Source organism: Hylaeus anthracinus, unplaced genomic scaffold (genome assembly GCF_026225885.1).
Source record: "Hylaeus anthracinus isolate JK02 unplaced genomic scaffold, UHH_iyHylAnth1.0_haploid 12001, whole genome shotgun sequence".
NCBI classification, from domain to species: Eukaryota; Metazoa; Arthropoda; class Insecta; order Hymenoptera; family Colletidae; genus Hylaeus; species Hylaeus anthracinus.
Genome location: NW_026534348.1, coordinates 3,622,531 through 3,639,452, shown reverse-complemented (window position 1 = coordinate 3,639,452; position 16,922 = coordinate 3,622,531). Strand labels below are relative to the sequence as shown.

The following is a 16,922-nucleotide window of genomic DNA, read 5'->3' as shown; positions in this document are numbered from 1 at the left end:
GAGAGAGAGAGAGAGAGAGAGAGAGAGAGAGAGAGAGAGAGAGAGAGAGAGAGAGAGAGAGAGAGGAGTGTAGCGTCATTTTACAAGCTTTTGGTCTGGTGGGAGGTATTCCTTTGTTATTTCGTCAGTTCTGTATCCGCTGTTTCCGCGAATCCCATTTCTTTCGCGCTAACCCTTAAAGGTTACCAAGTAACCCTCCCTCTTTCTCACTCTCACCTACGTGCCACTTCCATTCATCGTTTACTATATGAATAAAAATTGGTTAAATCACGAGGTTAAAGGTGAAAAATCCCGCCGACGCGAACATGTTACGAAAACATCCTGCGTGTTCCTTACTTATGTAATAATAAATAATAAACTTTGAATTCGACGATGTCCATGAAGGACGTCGTATCGATGTCCTCGAGCAACCAGCGAGGAAATTCTTATCCGTTTATGCAGTTTTCACGATCAATTTGAACCTGGAGGCTTTGACGTGGTTTCGTTCGCGTGCCCTCGACGGAAATGTTCGGATGGTTTCGAACTATCGACGGTTCGATGCAATTATGCAATATACAGAGAACGTACACCCACGGAAAATGTTAGCGAAACGCCTGGAGTCTGCGTTTCAAGGTTCGTTTCAAAGGTTCTACGTGCTTGCGTGAATCTCTGTGAGGCTACTCGGGGCGATGCCTACCGTTAATCGCATTATCGACGTTATATCGAACATCGTCGTCGCTCCACCGAACCAAAGATGCTTCTAACGACACGCGGAGAGTTGCACCTGTGTGCAAGCAAGCTTCCCTAATTCGGGACCTCTGTATTGGCAGTCGATCGCTTTTCCAACTGGACCATCTCTCACTCTGGCATTAATGTTCTTATTTCATTTCTGATTTACACTGGGCACGGGTGAGAGGGCGCGATACTACAGTTTCTAAATGTAATTGCAGTTGGTCAAAAAGGATCTATAGGATCTATTTGGTCTGAAGTTCAAGAGTACAGTTACAAACCGTCCGCGAGGTTTTAAGTACACCGTACAGCAGGTGTGAAGAGGTTAACATCTTATCGATCTGTTGGTGTCTCAAACGGAAGCCTTCGACCTCCAATTTCACCTGTTGCCAAGTGTCCACTTCCACTTGTAAACAACAAAAGCGGGAAAGGAGCGCAGATATCGAGGTTCAACTCTCTCCGAAAGTTATTTTGAACGTTGTGATTTAATATCGCGGATTCAAAGTTTCAAAAAAACCTTCGACCTCCATTTTCACCTGTTGCCAAGTGTCCACTTCCACCTGTAAACAACAATAGCGAGAAAGGAGTGCACATATCGAGGTTCAACTCTCTTCGGAAGGTTATTTTGAACGTTGTGCCTTGATATCGCGGATTGAATGTTTCAAAAAAATAACGTAGACGAAGTATAGTCGCGAAACGTTGGTCTACGAGCGGCCACGACGATTCGTACAATTCGCTCGTTTAATTCGCTTTAATCGCGACGTCACGTCCCCTTCCTTCCGCTTCGGCTCCACGTCCGGATGCGAGCTTAACTCGCCGACTGGCAACGGGGGCAGGAGGGACTGGTTTTTCGTCGTAACTCTTCAGACACGAATAGCTGATAGACATCGGGGCCCGTCAATGCCGTTCAACCCCCCCGCGGGTGGTCTTTACATCGATATACAGGGTGTCCCAAAAGTCGGGGAGGAACTGGAAATAGGGGGTAGCTGAGACGATTCTGAACAACAATTTCCTTTGCAAAAATGTCGGATGAAGCTTCGTTAAGGAGATATTAAGAGAAAACCCCGACCAATCAGAGCGCGCGTAGACCGTTGGAGCGGCCGCGGTAGCGAAGGCTACGCGCTGGCGGCCGCGCTTGTACGCGAACAAGTGACTCGACGTGCATCGAAGGACATTGACGCTGCCGCCTAGCGCGTAGCCTTCGCTACCGCGGCCGCTCCAACGGTCTACGCGCGCTCTGATTGGTCGGGGTATTCTCTTAATATCTCCTTAACGAAGCCTCATCCGACATTTTTGCAAAGGAAATTGTTGTTCAGAATCGTCTCAGCTACCCCCCATTTCCGGCTCCTCCCCGACTTTTGGGACACCCTGTATATTAGGTCGTCCTAAAAGTTGGTGTCATTTATACTTCTATTTCTCAAATTAATATGTTAAACATACTCTTAAGTGTCACAAGAAAAGATAATCTGTCTCATTTCGCAATAGTTTCTCACCTCTCTCACATAGTTATTATACCGTTACTAGAAAATTTCTGTAGTGTTTTATTAAATTTCGACACAGTCATCGGCACGAACTTATGGAACGACCTAATACAACTTAAACAAGTATATAAATTGTATAAACACATGTACAACTATTGTATATCGTACATTGCTCGTATCCGAGCACCAAGTGTTTACGACGAGCAAGCTTTTCTTTTACGAATCCTATATTTTTCTTTGCCGCGGCTATTAAGCTGAAAAAGAAACAAGTTCAATCGCGATACGATATGTTTACGTATAGACCTCGGAAAAAATCTCGGAAAGAAACAGGTATCTTACATGGTCGCCGTTAATACGAATCCCCTGCGGACATAATCGATACAGCCTCAACTGATAAGAGGACACCTTTGCTATTTTTATCGTAATATACGAAATTGTACGCAGCCTGCGTTACAATTCCCTGCTGCCACGTGGAAGAACGTGAAATGTCAACAGAAATAGTGAGCGTTACGGTGCTGATTTCGCACGAGGGTGCGAATCAGCGGAAGACTACGTCGACGCGTTGGAAAAGCAGCGATCTATGAATGGAGGCGGGCCTCGGATCAGTCGGCAAGCAAGGACGACTAATTATAGCGTTAGTATCTCTCGGCTTCGTTTTGTACATTAACCACGCGCCGTCTATGCATATGTATATATATTATATATGTATATACACATGTGCGTACGTACAGATATATCGCGGTACATTCAATTCCGAGACACGGGGTACTCCTGCAATAGAGGACGTGACCCAGTTTAACGGTGACGTAAAGCGACTCAGGATTGAAATTCAGGAAGGACACGCGCCTCGGCGTACGCCTAGCCTCTTTTCTTCTCTTCTTAACCTGCGTCCCGTTACTCAGATCTCAGGCAAGGCTGCCTGGGTTCCATCGAACGCGATTTTAAGTCTTAAACGTCCAACACCTTCGCGCTGCTCAGCTTCGCAATTAACACGTATGAGCAAATTGGGAATTTCATGGATTCGTGACGTACAACGATATAGAAAACGCACACACAAAATTATATGCAATAATAATCCGAAAGAATTACAAGGAACAATTTTTTGTTTGTTTAAAGAATTCGAATGGCGATCGTCGTCGTTTAAGATAACTCGAGGCGAAGAGTATTTCTGTTCGCCAGACGAAAAAAATACTCCTTTCGCCCTTTTATATTAAGTTGTCGTAAAAGTTCGTGCCATTTACATTAGGTAAACTGGAAAGTAATGTCGTTTTTGCAATTTTAAATATTCGTTTATCACTCATCAGCTCATTGATTTTTATCAATTTGCCATTGAAAATTTTGCACACCTGACGGCAAAAGGCTGCTGATAACGAGAGCGATTTCATAATTGATTAAACATAGAAATTTATTAAAAATTTGTTTGAATTTAATGTAAAAGAAACGACATTGCTTTCCAGTCTACCTAATACTTCTATTTCTTCGATTAATATGTGAATATTAATACTTTTATGTGTCACAAGAAAAGATAATCTGTCTCATTTCACAATAGTTTCTCACCTCTCTCATATAGTCATTGTACCGTTACTAGAAAATTTCTGTGGTTTTTGTTTTATTAAATTTCGTCACAGTCTTCGGCACGAACTTATGGGACGACCTAATAGAACGTTTCTTTTTCGTTTGTCATGGCGAGTAAAGTCATTGCGCAAATAAAATGAAACGGTCATAGCAGGGCTTCATCCGAAATGTTTAATCCGCAAGGAAATATAACGAGAGAAAAGTATTTCGCGGTGGGTCGAGTGTGTTCGCCTTTCATCCTTGACCTGCTCTCGCACGGGACACGATGGCCCGTAATTATGTCATCGTGTTGCTCGAATGTGCCTGGGATGCATCGACCCATTTTTCGAGCGAAGAACGTCGAATTAATTTCTGACACTGTTGGAACGTACTCCGTGACGAATCTGTGCGTTATATATCCGGTCGTCGCAGAAATAACGCGTATTTTAACGACCAAGAATTTTGTCTACCGGCCGAACAAAATCTAACGAACGCGCATAATTAATTTCTGCGCCTAACAAATTAAATCAATGCTTTCTTTGCTTGTCACTAAGTCAATCTACAATTCTCTGTCAACTATTAACACGTTGATCGCCACGTCACCCATATATGGGTGACAGTGCTTTTCACTGAAAAACGAAAACTATTAATTCTGAAAGTTAAGCGTCATAGAAAATGAATTTAAACGAAACACTTGAATTTTGATGAAGTTACAGAACTAAATACCAAAATAAATATTTCATTACGCAGTTTCCAAAAGTCTGTAAACAAAGTTAAATCGCAGTAGACATTTTCAAAAGTATTAGTCTGGCAGTGAACGTGTTAAAAATACAAAGAATCGAGAAAATGTATCCCGACGCCTGCTGTCCTAAAAAGGATACGGAATCGCTACAAAAGTCTTACGTGGGGACCTGGAATGATCGAAATTAGCATTGAAAATAAGACGGTCAGCTGCACTCGACGGAAACGTCTTCTTCCGCTAGGACAGCCGGTGATCGCATGTCGCGAAACAGACATTGTGAAAACAGCGGGGGGAATTTGGCCGAGGATGGATGATGAATCTACCAAATTACTTCCCGGATATTGCACCGACCGACTGTCACCGTTCGGGGAAAATACGAATACAGTGCGACTCATCAAAGCTATCCCGTGTTTCAAAGGCCCATCGCAATTATAGATTTCTCTGATGTACCGACTATTGTCTTTTCCTTTTTGTGGTAGTAGCGAGCGCCATAGGCGTACTTTCGATCTACGTCACGGCGTTTACGTTTGTTCGTGACCAAGCCTATTTTTAACATCATTAGCGCCTTTTATGCGACTGAATTTAATTGTCTCGCGATCCCTTCGACGCCCTACAGACAAGAATGGTTCTTTGAATAATTCAAAAATTTCTAATTTCGATATTAAGCTGACACCCTATTTATTGGTTTTCACTTATATATTACATACGGAAATAAAATATATACATGCATCCATCTATACTCGTAAAAAAAAGAATGTTCGTTTGCACGTAAAAAAAAGTAATCCGTGATATTTCTGAATTGCATTGACGTCTTAATGCGAGGTGTGTACAATGTCATGTTTCGTAAACGGAAAAGAAATAGAAATAAAGCTGTGATTACATTACATCCGTATGTCTCGAATCTCTTACGATAGGATGTATATAAAATATCGACATGCTTAATATGTTTCCGATAAAAGTGAGATGTAGTCGAAGCATCGTTTCTAGACTGGTGTTTCTCGATTACAAAATGTACTACATGTGAATCGTTGCAGATTAAATATATATATATAAAAATAGTACGATAACGCTTAGAAGTATTTCTCAAGGTTGCTCTTCAGTTTACTGGGATCCACGTTAGGGCCGTGTCGTTCCACTACTTTGCCCTCCTTGTTGACGATGAACTTTGTAAAGTTCCATTTGATGAAGCTACCCAGAGTCCCTCCTTGTTCTTTCTTCATGTACTTCCAAAGTGGATGCGCATCGTCTCCGTTCACGTCGATCTTCTCAAACAAGTCAAACTTGACCTGCAGGGAAACGTACGTTAAGTAAAAGTTTCCACGAGCATCTATAGATGTCGATGTATGCGTATATTTCATAACGATAAGGAACGTTCGAATACCTTTTGCCGGTCGGCGAAACTGCAGATCTCGTCGCTTCCTCCGGGTTCCTGGCCATTAAACTGGTTGCAAGGGAACGCCAAAATTCGTAAACCTGTAAACGTATCGTTCTTGTAATCGATCATTTCCGAACCAGAATTGAGAGAAGGGAGGTAAACATATAAATAAATTCAAACGAAGGCCTTTCGGGTGATACCTTACTTGTTTACCGTAGATATCACAAAATTCTCCTTATTTCGTTCAATCTATAGATAGTTTCTTTCACTGTACCTTTGGACTCTGCGTATTCGTCGTATAATTCATTCAGTTCTTTGTAGTTTGTTGCCGTGAGACCACACTTTGACGCCACGTTTACGATCAAGCACACGTGATCCTTGTATCTGCAGATACAGTAATGTTAAAAATATATATAAGTGTCTTATCAATTAATTAGCCCAGCGATAGTCGCTTACTTTGAGAGAGGAACCTCCTCGCCTTTGATGTTGTTGGCCGTGAAATCGTAAATCGATTTAGCTTCTTTGTAATTCTCGTTTCCACTCATGACTGTTGCTGCGACTGGAATTGATCGATATTTAAAATAATCTCGGTATAATTACAATCAGTGACATTTTATATTTAAAAAAAAAAAAAAGTTATTCGTAACAAATACCAAATATTGCAAGCGCAACGAATACAGAGGACAACGGTTATGTTAGCGAGGTATTGTAGTAAGAAGCTGTCGTTGTATAACTCTATAAAAACAATTCTATCGTTTGAAACGAATGTAAATAAATTCATTTTGAATTAATTAGCACTCTGCTAATCGGTTACGAGTGTACTCGTGTTCGCAGATCCCGAACGTGTCGAAGGTTAGGAACGTACCCTAATTTAACCCTAACCTTATTCGTGTAACGATTACTTGCAACTTCTTCATAACTAATGTACGACACATCGCGCATAGGTCGTTTTTCCATTGGTTTGTGGGAACTGTATTATATCGATTTGACGTCTCAATGCTGTGACATTTAGCACGTATTGTTTTTAAAGTTTCTTTTGTGCTACTTTCTTATGCTTCTTGCTTACATTCTAATTGTCGCCAGGCTAGAAAAATCGATCTGGGATTCTAACGAAAAGTCCTATTCGCGATGTACATACATATACAGGGTGTCCCAAAAATGTTGTAACACCTTGAAAGAGGTGGTTCAGGAGGTGATTTGAAGCAACTTTTTCCTTAGCGAAAATGTTGTCCGAGGCTTCGTTGAGGAGATATTAACGGAAAACACTGACCAATCAGAGCGCGAGGATGCCGATTGAGCGTAGGCTACACGCTAGCCGGCTTCGCTCATACGCTACCGCGGCCGCTTCATCGGCATCCTCGCGCTCTGATTGGTCAGTGTTTTCCGTTAATATCTCCTCAACGAAGACTCGGACAACATTTTCGCTAAGGAAAAAGTTGCTTCAAATCACCTCCCGAACCACCTCTTTCAAGGTGTTACAACATTTTCGGGACACCCTGTATTTATTTTGCATTGATAGAAAAAAGTAGTCGAATGAAGTATTTGGAGAGAGGTTGACATAAAAGTTAGAAACCCCTGAGTCATTGTATCGTTCACGTACGAACGAACCTATCGGGATACAAATGCTTTCTATTCGATGCTTGAAACGCTGTTTCATGCAATTGTTAATAATAAATCCCTTAGTTTGATCTTTGCAAGGATCGGTGTCGCATTAAATTTCATCCTTGAAAAGATTATCTTATTCTCAGAACGGGACAGAGCGAGGGCGATTAAGGTGTGAAACTTATCGAGTTACGTGCCTGCGAAATTTCGAATAACTCGAGTAAACCCCACAGGCAGCGCCAATTTTATAAAATGCATTCTTCTGTACGATGCGTGCTGTCCCTGAAATTGTCAGTGCAAACACCGTGGTACTAACACTTTACGACGTGACAGGTTTAAAATAAACAACCCGCGGTACCAACAATTCTAACGATCCTGCGATTTCTGCAAAATGTAGAATTTCATCGTCGGCATTGTAATAACTTTGACAAAGGTGTACAAACTTATTGAAACGATAGATTGACCGTCTAGGAATGAAGCAAGAAACGCTAATCGCGATAAAGATATGATAACTACGTTACGATAAGATTGCAAAGTGTTGCGTAATACTTTGTTATTGAATGAACTGTATTGTAAAGCGAATGTGAAAGACAAACGTTTGAATATTTAGTTTTTTGCGTGTCAGTTCGAAATCGATTGCCATCTACCGTCCGTCGTTCTAACCTCGAAGATACGATGCTATCGAGTTGCTCGAGTCGTATGATATTTTACGTTGTATCACGTCAATGTTTAATCCCACGTTTTTATTCGTACACAATGAAAGCGTCGGTGATACGATTCACGGTGCTCGTTTATGCATTATCATGGAGAGTGAGTAGAATCTTACCGAAAATACGATGACAAACGGAAAGAAAGAACACTCGACCGCGCACTAAGAGCTCCGCTTTCACACTGAACTGCTGAACAACCGGCCGCAATCTACGAGCGTCTACCGGCTTGCATACATACGCAATTCATACTTGTGTATGATGACACACCGTACCAAATGACTTGAACGTTTTATTTTTTTGGTTATGATTCATTCGATAATGACAGTGAATCTTATGATGACTCCTTAAATCTTATGATAACATTTACTATCTATCGTTAATCTATGGTTGTCGTTGTAATGTTGATGCATAAGTGTCTTTAAATAAATACATATTTTTTACATGAATTGCACCTTTATAGCATCTATTCTCTTCCTTCCCTATAAATCCCTTTACTCTTCTCTGTTTTATCATTTTCCACAGACAAGGGTAATGCCTCGCTCAAAAAACAAATTACCTCTGCTTTTGTTTTTAGTACATTGGTCCCATGGAAAGTATTCAGAGACAAGTTAAACGAAGTGCATCCAATTAGTTCTGTGCTACAAGCCATGGCATTGAAATCTACGATAGATCTTACGTGCAATGACTATATCTCTAATTTTGAGTTTGATGTATTTACAAGGTAAGTTTAAACATATAAAACTTCCTTTTAGTTATCAAATATTTAGTTGTGTTAACCTGTTTTTTATTCCTATAGGTTATTTCAACCCTGGTCTACGCTTTTACGTAATTGGAAAATTCTGGCTGTGACCCATCCTGGATACGTAGCTTTCCTTACTTATGACGAAGTGAAAGCACGTTTACAAAAGTATTGCAGACCTGGAAGTTATGTGTTTCGGTTAAGTTGTACAAGGTTAGGACAGTGGGCCATCGGTTATGTTACATCCGATGGAGACATTCTTCAAACTATACCCCACAATAAAAGTCTTTGTCAAGCGTTGCTCGACGGATATCGGGAAGGCTTGTAAGTATATACCATATCGAGATATATTAAAAAAACTCTAAGAGGTTTCTACCATTTAATGCTCCAATTTCAGTTACTTATATCCTGATGGTCATAACATAAATCCTGACCTAACATGGGCAGTGCAACCCACTCCAGAAGAACACATAAAAGTCACAGCAGAACAGTACGAACTATATTGCGAAATGGGTAGTACATTCCAGTTGTGTAAAATTTGTGCAGAAAATGACAAGGATGTGAGGATAGAACCCTGCGGTCACCTTCTGTGTACGCCGTGTCTCACAGCTTGGCAGGTACCTAAACGTTAATGTTATCTCGTATACGGATGTACGTCTAGATCGAAAAATCTGTGAGACTACAAACTCGTTATGTACAATTTTGCAGGATTCCGAGGGACAGGGTTGTCCGTTTTGCCGCGCTGAAATTAAAGGAACCGAACAGATAGTAATCGATCCATTCGATCCTCGAAGAACACATCGGTCAGGAACCCATTCGGCATCTGTTAGTAATGCATCGACCCCCACGCGGGATCTTGACCCTGACACCGAGGTATCCGACTAGGAGTAGCACCTACCCTCATTATATTAAATGTGCTCTATGTATAACAACTTCTCCCAGCAATATGCCTCACTTTCAAAGAATGCTTCACGCATTTCACGCGAGATTTCGAGTTTATACGATCGTTGCGTCATATCATTCGTAAGATTATCATCGAACTCGTCACCTCTCGCGAGGTACCCAAGCTTGAACGTAATAACGAAGTTACTGAGCATAAGTTACTGAAGAGAATGTGTGAAGAGTGAACAGTGTAAAAAGGGACCAACTTTTTTGTCTCTATGTGAGCTTTGTTCGAATCATACTTCTGCTATTATTTTTTTTTTGTATGTACATAAGAACACGCGGAATGGCTTAACAGTATTGTTTTCAAAAACCTTCGAAAGTCCAACGAACGATTAATACGAATGTTTTTTTGCAGTTTACGAATGTTCGATCGAACTAACACGTTTGAATTACTTATTCGTTTTTATTTTTAAGAAAAGAAACTTGCATTCATGGAGACCCTAAGGTAGGTTGTTTTTTTGCATTACACCGTTCAGAGCTTATTGTACGAATCATTCGTTCTTGTTTCATTTACTATGAAGAGTTTGCTTTCGTAACTCATGCTTCCACGGAGCGAAACATCGTGTCGTTTAATGTACACGAGATCAGTTGCACTTGGCGTGCAACGTTTTATTTACAATAACGAAACTACATTTTACGAACGACATAACGTTTAGAAATAACACCGTAGATGAATCAACCCGTACGTGATTCGCGACAATGATTACGTACGGATTATCCGCTTTTTGTACGACAAAGTAAAATCCTTTTTACACGGGATCAATTAAGAAACGAATCGACTTTTAATCATGCATGCGCCGACGTGTATAGCTGGCAGAGAGCGTCTTCTTTGCAGTCGTATGCATAATGCAACTGTTGAAGTTGGTAAAAGTTCATCCACATATACGAGTACACATTCGTAGAATAGGAAACTTGTAACGTCGGATTAATGTTTTTATTAGTGTGCAATTCGAAAAGAGAATCGATTCGTTCGTACGTTTATGTTACAACGTAGGAAGTCGATGATACAAAGCAACTGCACGTTTTCCTGGAAATTCATTTACGATTCCATTCCTCTCTTCGCTTTGTTTTGCAGAAGTTTAAATCTCTCGATATTTTATTAATATTTGTATAAGCAATGACATGGTAAAAGCATATCAAAGATTTTGCTAGTACTCGGAACAACAAGTAGATAAAAGCGTAGTTATCTTTCAACCGAAGTAGCGCAGCTTACATCGAGTAACAAGAAGTGCTATGTAGCCTCTAGACGAACGTGTACCGCGTTCGTCGTTTTCTTTTTCTTTTTGTATTCCGTTAGACTTAATTACGTACCTGTTGGCGATAGGAACAATGTAATGCGGCATCTTTACCGTGGTAAAGATGTTTATTATTTTCATTACCTTAGATATTTATTATTTATTCCGTTCACGTAAGAACCAAGTCTTTGAAAGGTTTTTATTACCAATGATCGCGTAGGTAGAGCACTTAATGCCGTATATCGGTGCTGTTGGTATACGTATCATCATTTTTTGTTTGCCCCTTGATACACAAACACCGCAGGTCTTGTACGCATTAAGGCATATATGCACGAGCTGACAACAGAAAATTGCACCGAGAGTTATTTTTTTTTTTCCGTTGGTTTATCTAAGGCAGTTAATTATTGCCATTTAACGAGTTAATAGATGAGAAACGGTAATTCTTTGAGCGTAGCCACGTAAGCACCGAAAAGCATCTATACACCACCTGTTGCATTAGAAACTCGAAAAAAAAAAAGTTAACGGTTAGACTTCTACTGCGTTCACGTGTAGCCATTTAGTATTACTTGTACAATGAATAGTGCTGCTGATCGACCTTCGATTCTGTTCAGATATCCGTCAACGCTGCCTGTGTATATCAGCGGCGAAATAGAGGTCTAAAATAAATATTTCGTAAACATTACTCTGTAGCGTGCATTTTCTCCTACTCACTGTAAGACACCAGGGTACCGAGAACTTCTCGTTTCGTTCGTTCATTCTCATTACCTCTCGTTTTCGTTTGTTTAAATAAAATTATACGCATCATCGTTGCGCCGAGTTACGTCTGCACATGTATAACACACACGCCACCGTTTTGCTGGACTTTTTAGTTTCGCTATGCGCATCCCCTTTGCCGGTCACTGTTCCAACGAACGGGGGAAACATTGACACGAAACGAAGGTGTAATCGTTATTATCGTTCGCATGATCGTTTATATCTTTATTTTCATAACGTTTACCTACTGGGTCCATTGCTCTGCCCGCTGCATGATCGAACCCTAATCGGTAATGTACATAGCCGAAGGAGAATGGTTTGTTGCCGTTTAACGCAGGTAAGTGGACAAATGCATTATGATCCTCCGCTTCCACGCTTTGTAACTACGCTACGTTATTAATTGTGTGCTGTTTCCTCGCATATACTGGGTGGCCCGCATGAGACGTTCGAACTTGGCAAGTGTTTAATCGTTTCAATTCTTTTTTTCACCTTTTACGTGAGAATATTATTATTAACGGAGTAACGCGCGATTTTGTGGAATTGTTTTGTCTAGCGTACCTAACAACAAGTAACATTTACTCGACACATCTTTTTCCATACGCTTCACGTGAATATCACCCTGTATGCTTGGATAAATTCATTCGACTGACGCCAATCTACGTTACATAGAAGACTAACGCGTCCAAGAGTTACTTTAACTTCTACGCTTAATTGTCTAGTTGTCTAATCGCGAAAAGTCTAATGCTGTCTAAAACCAAAGTCGAATCGTTGCAGTGGGTGTTCATGTTATTTTCACGTGTAAATGAATTGTGAATGAAAGAATGATAACAGTTACAGTTTACTTTTTTTTGTTTCGAGCTCTCTCTCTCTCTCTCTCTCTCTCTCTCTCTCTCTCTCTCTCACTCACAGATACAAGAGGAATGCCTGGCACGATAATATGAACACCCTGTATATGCATTCGAGCATTCTGTCGCATTAATTAAGTGATCAGAGTTGAACGAGGCCAGTCTCTCCTTCTTTCCACGTTGAACGATAGTATCGAAGTTAATGCAATTTCCTGCTACCCTCGTTGTTTTAGGAAATAATGGATCTCTGTAACGGGCACTGCGGGCTGATATGCGACGACTCGGACGAAGAAGAAGATTCAAGTCCAACGAACTCCCCTGTCTCGACGCGAAGAATCGTGCCGAGTCCACCGCTACCTCCTCGACGACCCTCACCGTCGCCTACGCCGAACAGCCACTCCAGGAACGGTCGTCACTTGACGGTACCAAAGGAAAATGCACCGCCACCGCCGTTACCAGCAATTAACACGGTATTCAACTCCAGCGCTGACAATCAACAAAACAATAATAGTGAGTGTTGTTCTCTAGCACTCTTGAAACCAGAAAGATAATTGTATTCCATCGCTCTTATTTGGGTTGTCCGGAAAGTTCATGGGTATTTTTAAGAAAAATTCAAAGGTATATTTGAATTTTGATGTATATTTATTGAATTATATATGTACCATTTTGTTCCACAACTTTTTCACAATTTAAGGAATGTATACATGTTATATTTGTTTTCAGCCATTCCGACATATTCATACCTGTGTCGCCTACTAAAAATCGGCATGGACTTTCCAGACAGCCCAATACATTTTCTATTGCTCGAGACACGATTAATAAATACCTGTGCCTTCATATTCAATCATTTAGAATTCTACTTTAAGTAGAAACACTCGTCATTCTGTCACATTACAATATCAATCTTCCAAGTCCCAACTCAGACCTAGTAAATAGCAGTCAACTCAAAGTATACATATTTATTTTCCAACGCAAGCATCTTCTGACTTTTCTTTCATTGTTTTTAGTGAGCTCCGAGGCAGGATACGACATGCTGCATCGCGCTTCTTCGCCATCTCCAGCACCACCGGTACCACCGGTGCCGTTTCCTGTTGGCAGAACGCACGTCCGTCGATCCCAAGGAAGTCACGTTACAGCGATGCAACCGCAGCCACCGACATTACCTGAAAAACCTAGACGTTCGAGTGGCCCATCCTCGGCGTCGAGTCAAACGACGTCCAGCAATAACGTGCCACCGGTTCCGCCTCCGTTATCGGTGCCGCGACCGCCGAAGGCCAACAAAGAGCACAATAAACAGGACCATCATTACGAAAACACGATCGTGATACCCGGTACGAGACAGCACGTCGTGAGGAACATTAATCTGGAAGCGAATACGGCACGATTGTCCGCCCTAATGAGAGGTAAGGACGATCCCACCGGTTCTGCTAAGCCAGAAACCGCGGCATACGAGAACGTCAACGTCGAACACATTACCAAGCTGACGGCTCTCGGATTTGCGCAAGACGCCGTGATTAGAGCGCTCGGTATTACTAGGAACGATCTTGAAATGGCTTGCGACATACTGCACGAATTTGCCACGAAATCGTCTTGACCAGGTATGCAGCAAAATGCAAGCCTAAACGATTATAGAGTAATCCATACGCACATCATACACACGTAGACACATACTTCTCAATGCTGACTAGAAAACACAATACTTCATGTACACCAGCCTAGTAAAAATGAGCATATAAAGAGGTAGTCCACCTAATACATTAGAAATTATAAACTTACCTTTTCAAAGAAATATACAAATATCATTTAACTCACGTTGTTTTCTTTTTGTTTCAGGATTGAACACGGACGGGTCATAACTGGCCTTACTCGCCCCATTTTGCATGAACGTTGTATGCAATGTGTAGAACCTGTTGTCCCCTGTGCGTGGAAAAAAGGTGTTCCCTGTGGTTCAGACGTTCTTGTTCCGCGAGCAATACGCACCTCGATAACCGACGAAGAGAGTTACGTGTGCGAGTTAGTCGACAGTGTTCTCCATGGTTTGCCTTGAAACCTCTACTGCACGAATCTTTTTTGCACACGGTCGTATTGGTTCTTTTACGTGTTGTCATATGACTGAACAATCTTCGTGGAAGATATCTCGAAATACTAGTGTATTTCTTTTTCCTTACACATACATACACACATACACACACACATACACACACGCGTACACTCACACATCATGCAATAACAACACACACATACAAAAAAAAAAAGAAGACTGCTTAAAACTACGACAAGACGCGACGAAACACTAATTGTAAGTAAGAGTGATGAATACGTTGAACTTCGCAAAGAAGTTCGCGCCCGTCGAGTACAAAGTATTTCGTTTTCCGCGATCGACGCGAGCGGAATCGTTCTACATCTTTCGCATAGAGTAATTATACATTTCTCTTTTGAATACTTAAAAATGAGAATTAATTACACGCGTTTAAAGGAAGAGCGCGTCCACGTAAATGTACAGTGGTCAAACCCAACAGTACGTAGGATGATTTACATAATTTTCTCGTCTCGATATTCCTCTTTCTCGCTATACGTTCCCCGAGGACAGGAATATCGGTTAGATTTTTACAAGATATTTAAACGATACCTCTCTTACGTAAGATCGAGTTTAACTAGAAGCGAATCATGTGTAATACTTTGTGTAACAATCGCTTCGATTTCTTCGAAGCGAGAGAAATATCCTTTGAAATTCACGTGCCTCCTAGAATTCAGTTCGCACGGAATTTTCTTTCCTTTTTGTTATATCGCGCGTAGCGATTAGCGTATTTATCGAATGTGATACTTCTGTTAAACGTACGGATGTACGAACGCGATCCTCGGCTACACCGAATAACATATTGATGCATAGGAAAGCGAAACCCCGTTAATTAATATCTCACCTCTCGAGGCAAAATTGTAAAAAGTAGAGTAAAGAGAAGAGTATCTAAATAAATTTCGGAAACAATTGGAACGAATAAATCATGTATTTATGGGTCACAATCCGTACACGTTTGACGATCGATCGATCGACGCGATGGTTCACTTTGCGACACTTTTGGTCGGAACAGTTTACGGTATGATACAAGGATAAAAATACTCTTAATCATAAATTTTCTTCTGCGAGATATATTTTAGCGCATGTTCAACGGCAATCCCTCGTAATTCTGTGGCTTTTGTCGTATCGATTCATATCTATATTGTTAACGGTTGTAAAATCTTATTGTAAGTACACATATGGAACTTTCTTTCGCGTAATTAGTTACCACGAGTGAGTAAAAATGTATCGTACATTTACACATCGAAATAACTGCATCGTAATCAATCCTACCTCGCGACCATACCAAAGGCACGTCGTTATTATTCTGTACAAAAGGAAGTGTATTATCGGGTACCCCGATACCTTGTATCCAGAGGTTCTTAGCATTGCGTGTCAATCAGAGATAGACAGAATTTATTCGAATAATAACGAGAATAATTTAGATTGTAATTTCCATCGTACTCGGATGATAATTTCGCCCGTCTCTGATGTCAACGCTCGATCGTAAGTTTATCATCCTATGACCACACTTTTTTTTGTAAGTTCAACGATACATCTGTAAAAAGTAATTGCAATCTCCAGTCACCTTTTTACGTACATTGTTTCTTCTGAAAGTAATGTGCCCATAGATTCTAACCTTGGGCACCTCAATGATCACGACCAGGTTGGGAACTCCTGGATTACGGAATCAGGGCACGAGTCACAGGGTTGCGATTATAAAATATAAAACTCAAAAGAAGCACAATTTGTCGTTTGAACTTACAGAATGACCACTTTCAGAGGGAATAAACGTTTATTTATTCTAATGATTATGAATCTGCATGGAAACAATTATCTCGTCGCAATATCGTATCCACTAATGGAGCCCTTAGCCTTTGTTATCGAATTTTATGTCTGGTATAGATGCGCTCGGTGAATTTAGCTGTCCTATTTTTCTACATTGTATATTTCGGATCGATGTATCGCATCATGTGTCGTTGGTAGATACGATGAAACCATTTGAGGACCGTGCCCTCGAGAATATGTTTCGGCACTGCTACTGTTCTTTGTCGCGCACTACCGTATAAGAGTAACCATTTTGGTGCAATATCTAGGGTAGACCGTAAATACCCTCCTTGATTTAATTATTCGTTGTAAAAATTGTTTTACATATTTCCCGAAATAAATCGACATGT

The 16,922-nt window shown here is 40.8% G+C and overlaps 2 protein-coding genes and 1 long non-coding RNA gene across 4 annotated transcripts in view; 1 reads left to right on the top strand and 2 right to left on the bottom strand.

Moving 5' to 3' along the window:
* LOC128891023 (E3 ubiquitin-protein ligase CBL) overlaps positions 1-16,905 on the top strand; it is a 26,946-nt gene extending 10,041 nt beyond the window's left edge. The window contains exons 2-8 of the mRNA XM_054150152.1: positions 8,747-8,893; positions 8,969-9,235; positions 9,309-9,528; positions 9,620-9,784; positions 12,923-13,199; positions 13,697-14,287; positions 14,523-16,905. Of these exons, the coding sequence (XP_054006127.1) occupies positions 8,747-8,893; positions 8,969-9,235; positions 9,309-9,528; positions 9,620-9,784; positions 12,923-13,199; positions 13,697-14,283 (1,663 nt within the window). The 3' untranslated portion in view covers positions 14,284-14,287; positions 14,523-16,905. The remainder of the gene's footprint in view (positions 1-8,746; positions 8,894-8,968; positions 9,236-9,308; positions 9,529-9,619; positions 9,785-12,922; positions 13,200-13,696; positions 14,288-14,522) is intronic.
* Positions 5,302-8,488, bottom strand: LOC128891024 (uncharacterized). 2 transcript variants are annotated; one of them, XM_054150153.1, is made up of 6 exons: positions 8,289-8,488; positions 7,660-7,744; positions 6,317-6,419; positions 6,135-6,244; positions 5,867-5,958; positions 5,302-5,771 (listed from the first exon to the last, which is right to left on the bottom strand). In XM_054150153.1, exons 2-6 carry the CDS (start codon positions 7,718-7,720, stop codon positions 5,556-5,558), a joined length of 582 nt encoding a protein of 193 aa, XP_054006128.1. In that variant the 5' UTR covers positions 7,721-7,744; positions 8,289-8,488; the 3' UTR covers positions 5,302-5,555. The 2 variants fall into 2 exon arrangements, with proteins under 2 accessions (XP_054006128.1, XP_054006130.1); XM_054150155.1 differs by lacking the exon at positions 7,660-7,744 and having other exon boundaries at positions 8,289-8,480.
* Positions 10,104-12,914, bottom strand: LOC128891025 (uncharacterized). Its single transcript, XR_008460736.1, has 2 exons — positions 11,857-12,914; positions 10,104-11,747 (listed from the first exon to the last, which is right to left on the bottom strand). It is a non-coding gene; the product is annotated as an uncharacterized LOC128891025 (long non-coding RNA).
* Positions 16,906-16,922: the final 17 nt, after the last annotated feature.

Coding starts and splice junctions, on each gene's coding strand:
- LOC128891024 (XM_054150153.1), bottom strand. CDS start 7,720: ATGCATTTTATAAAATTGGCGCTGCCTGTGGGGTTTACTCGAGTTATT. Junction 6,245..6,316: donor GAGGAGGTTCCTCTCTCAAA/GTAAGCGACTAT, acceptor CTGTATCTGCAG/ATACAAGGATCACGTGTGCT. Junction 5,959..6,134: donor CGAATACGCAGAGTCCAAAG/GTACAGTGAAAG, acceptor ATACGTTTACAG/GTTTACGAATTTTGGCGTTC.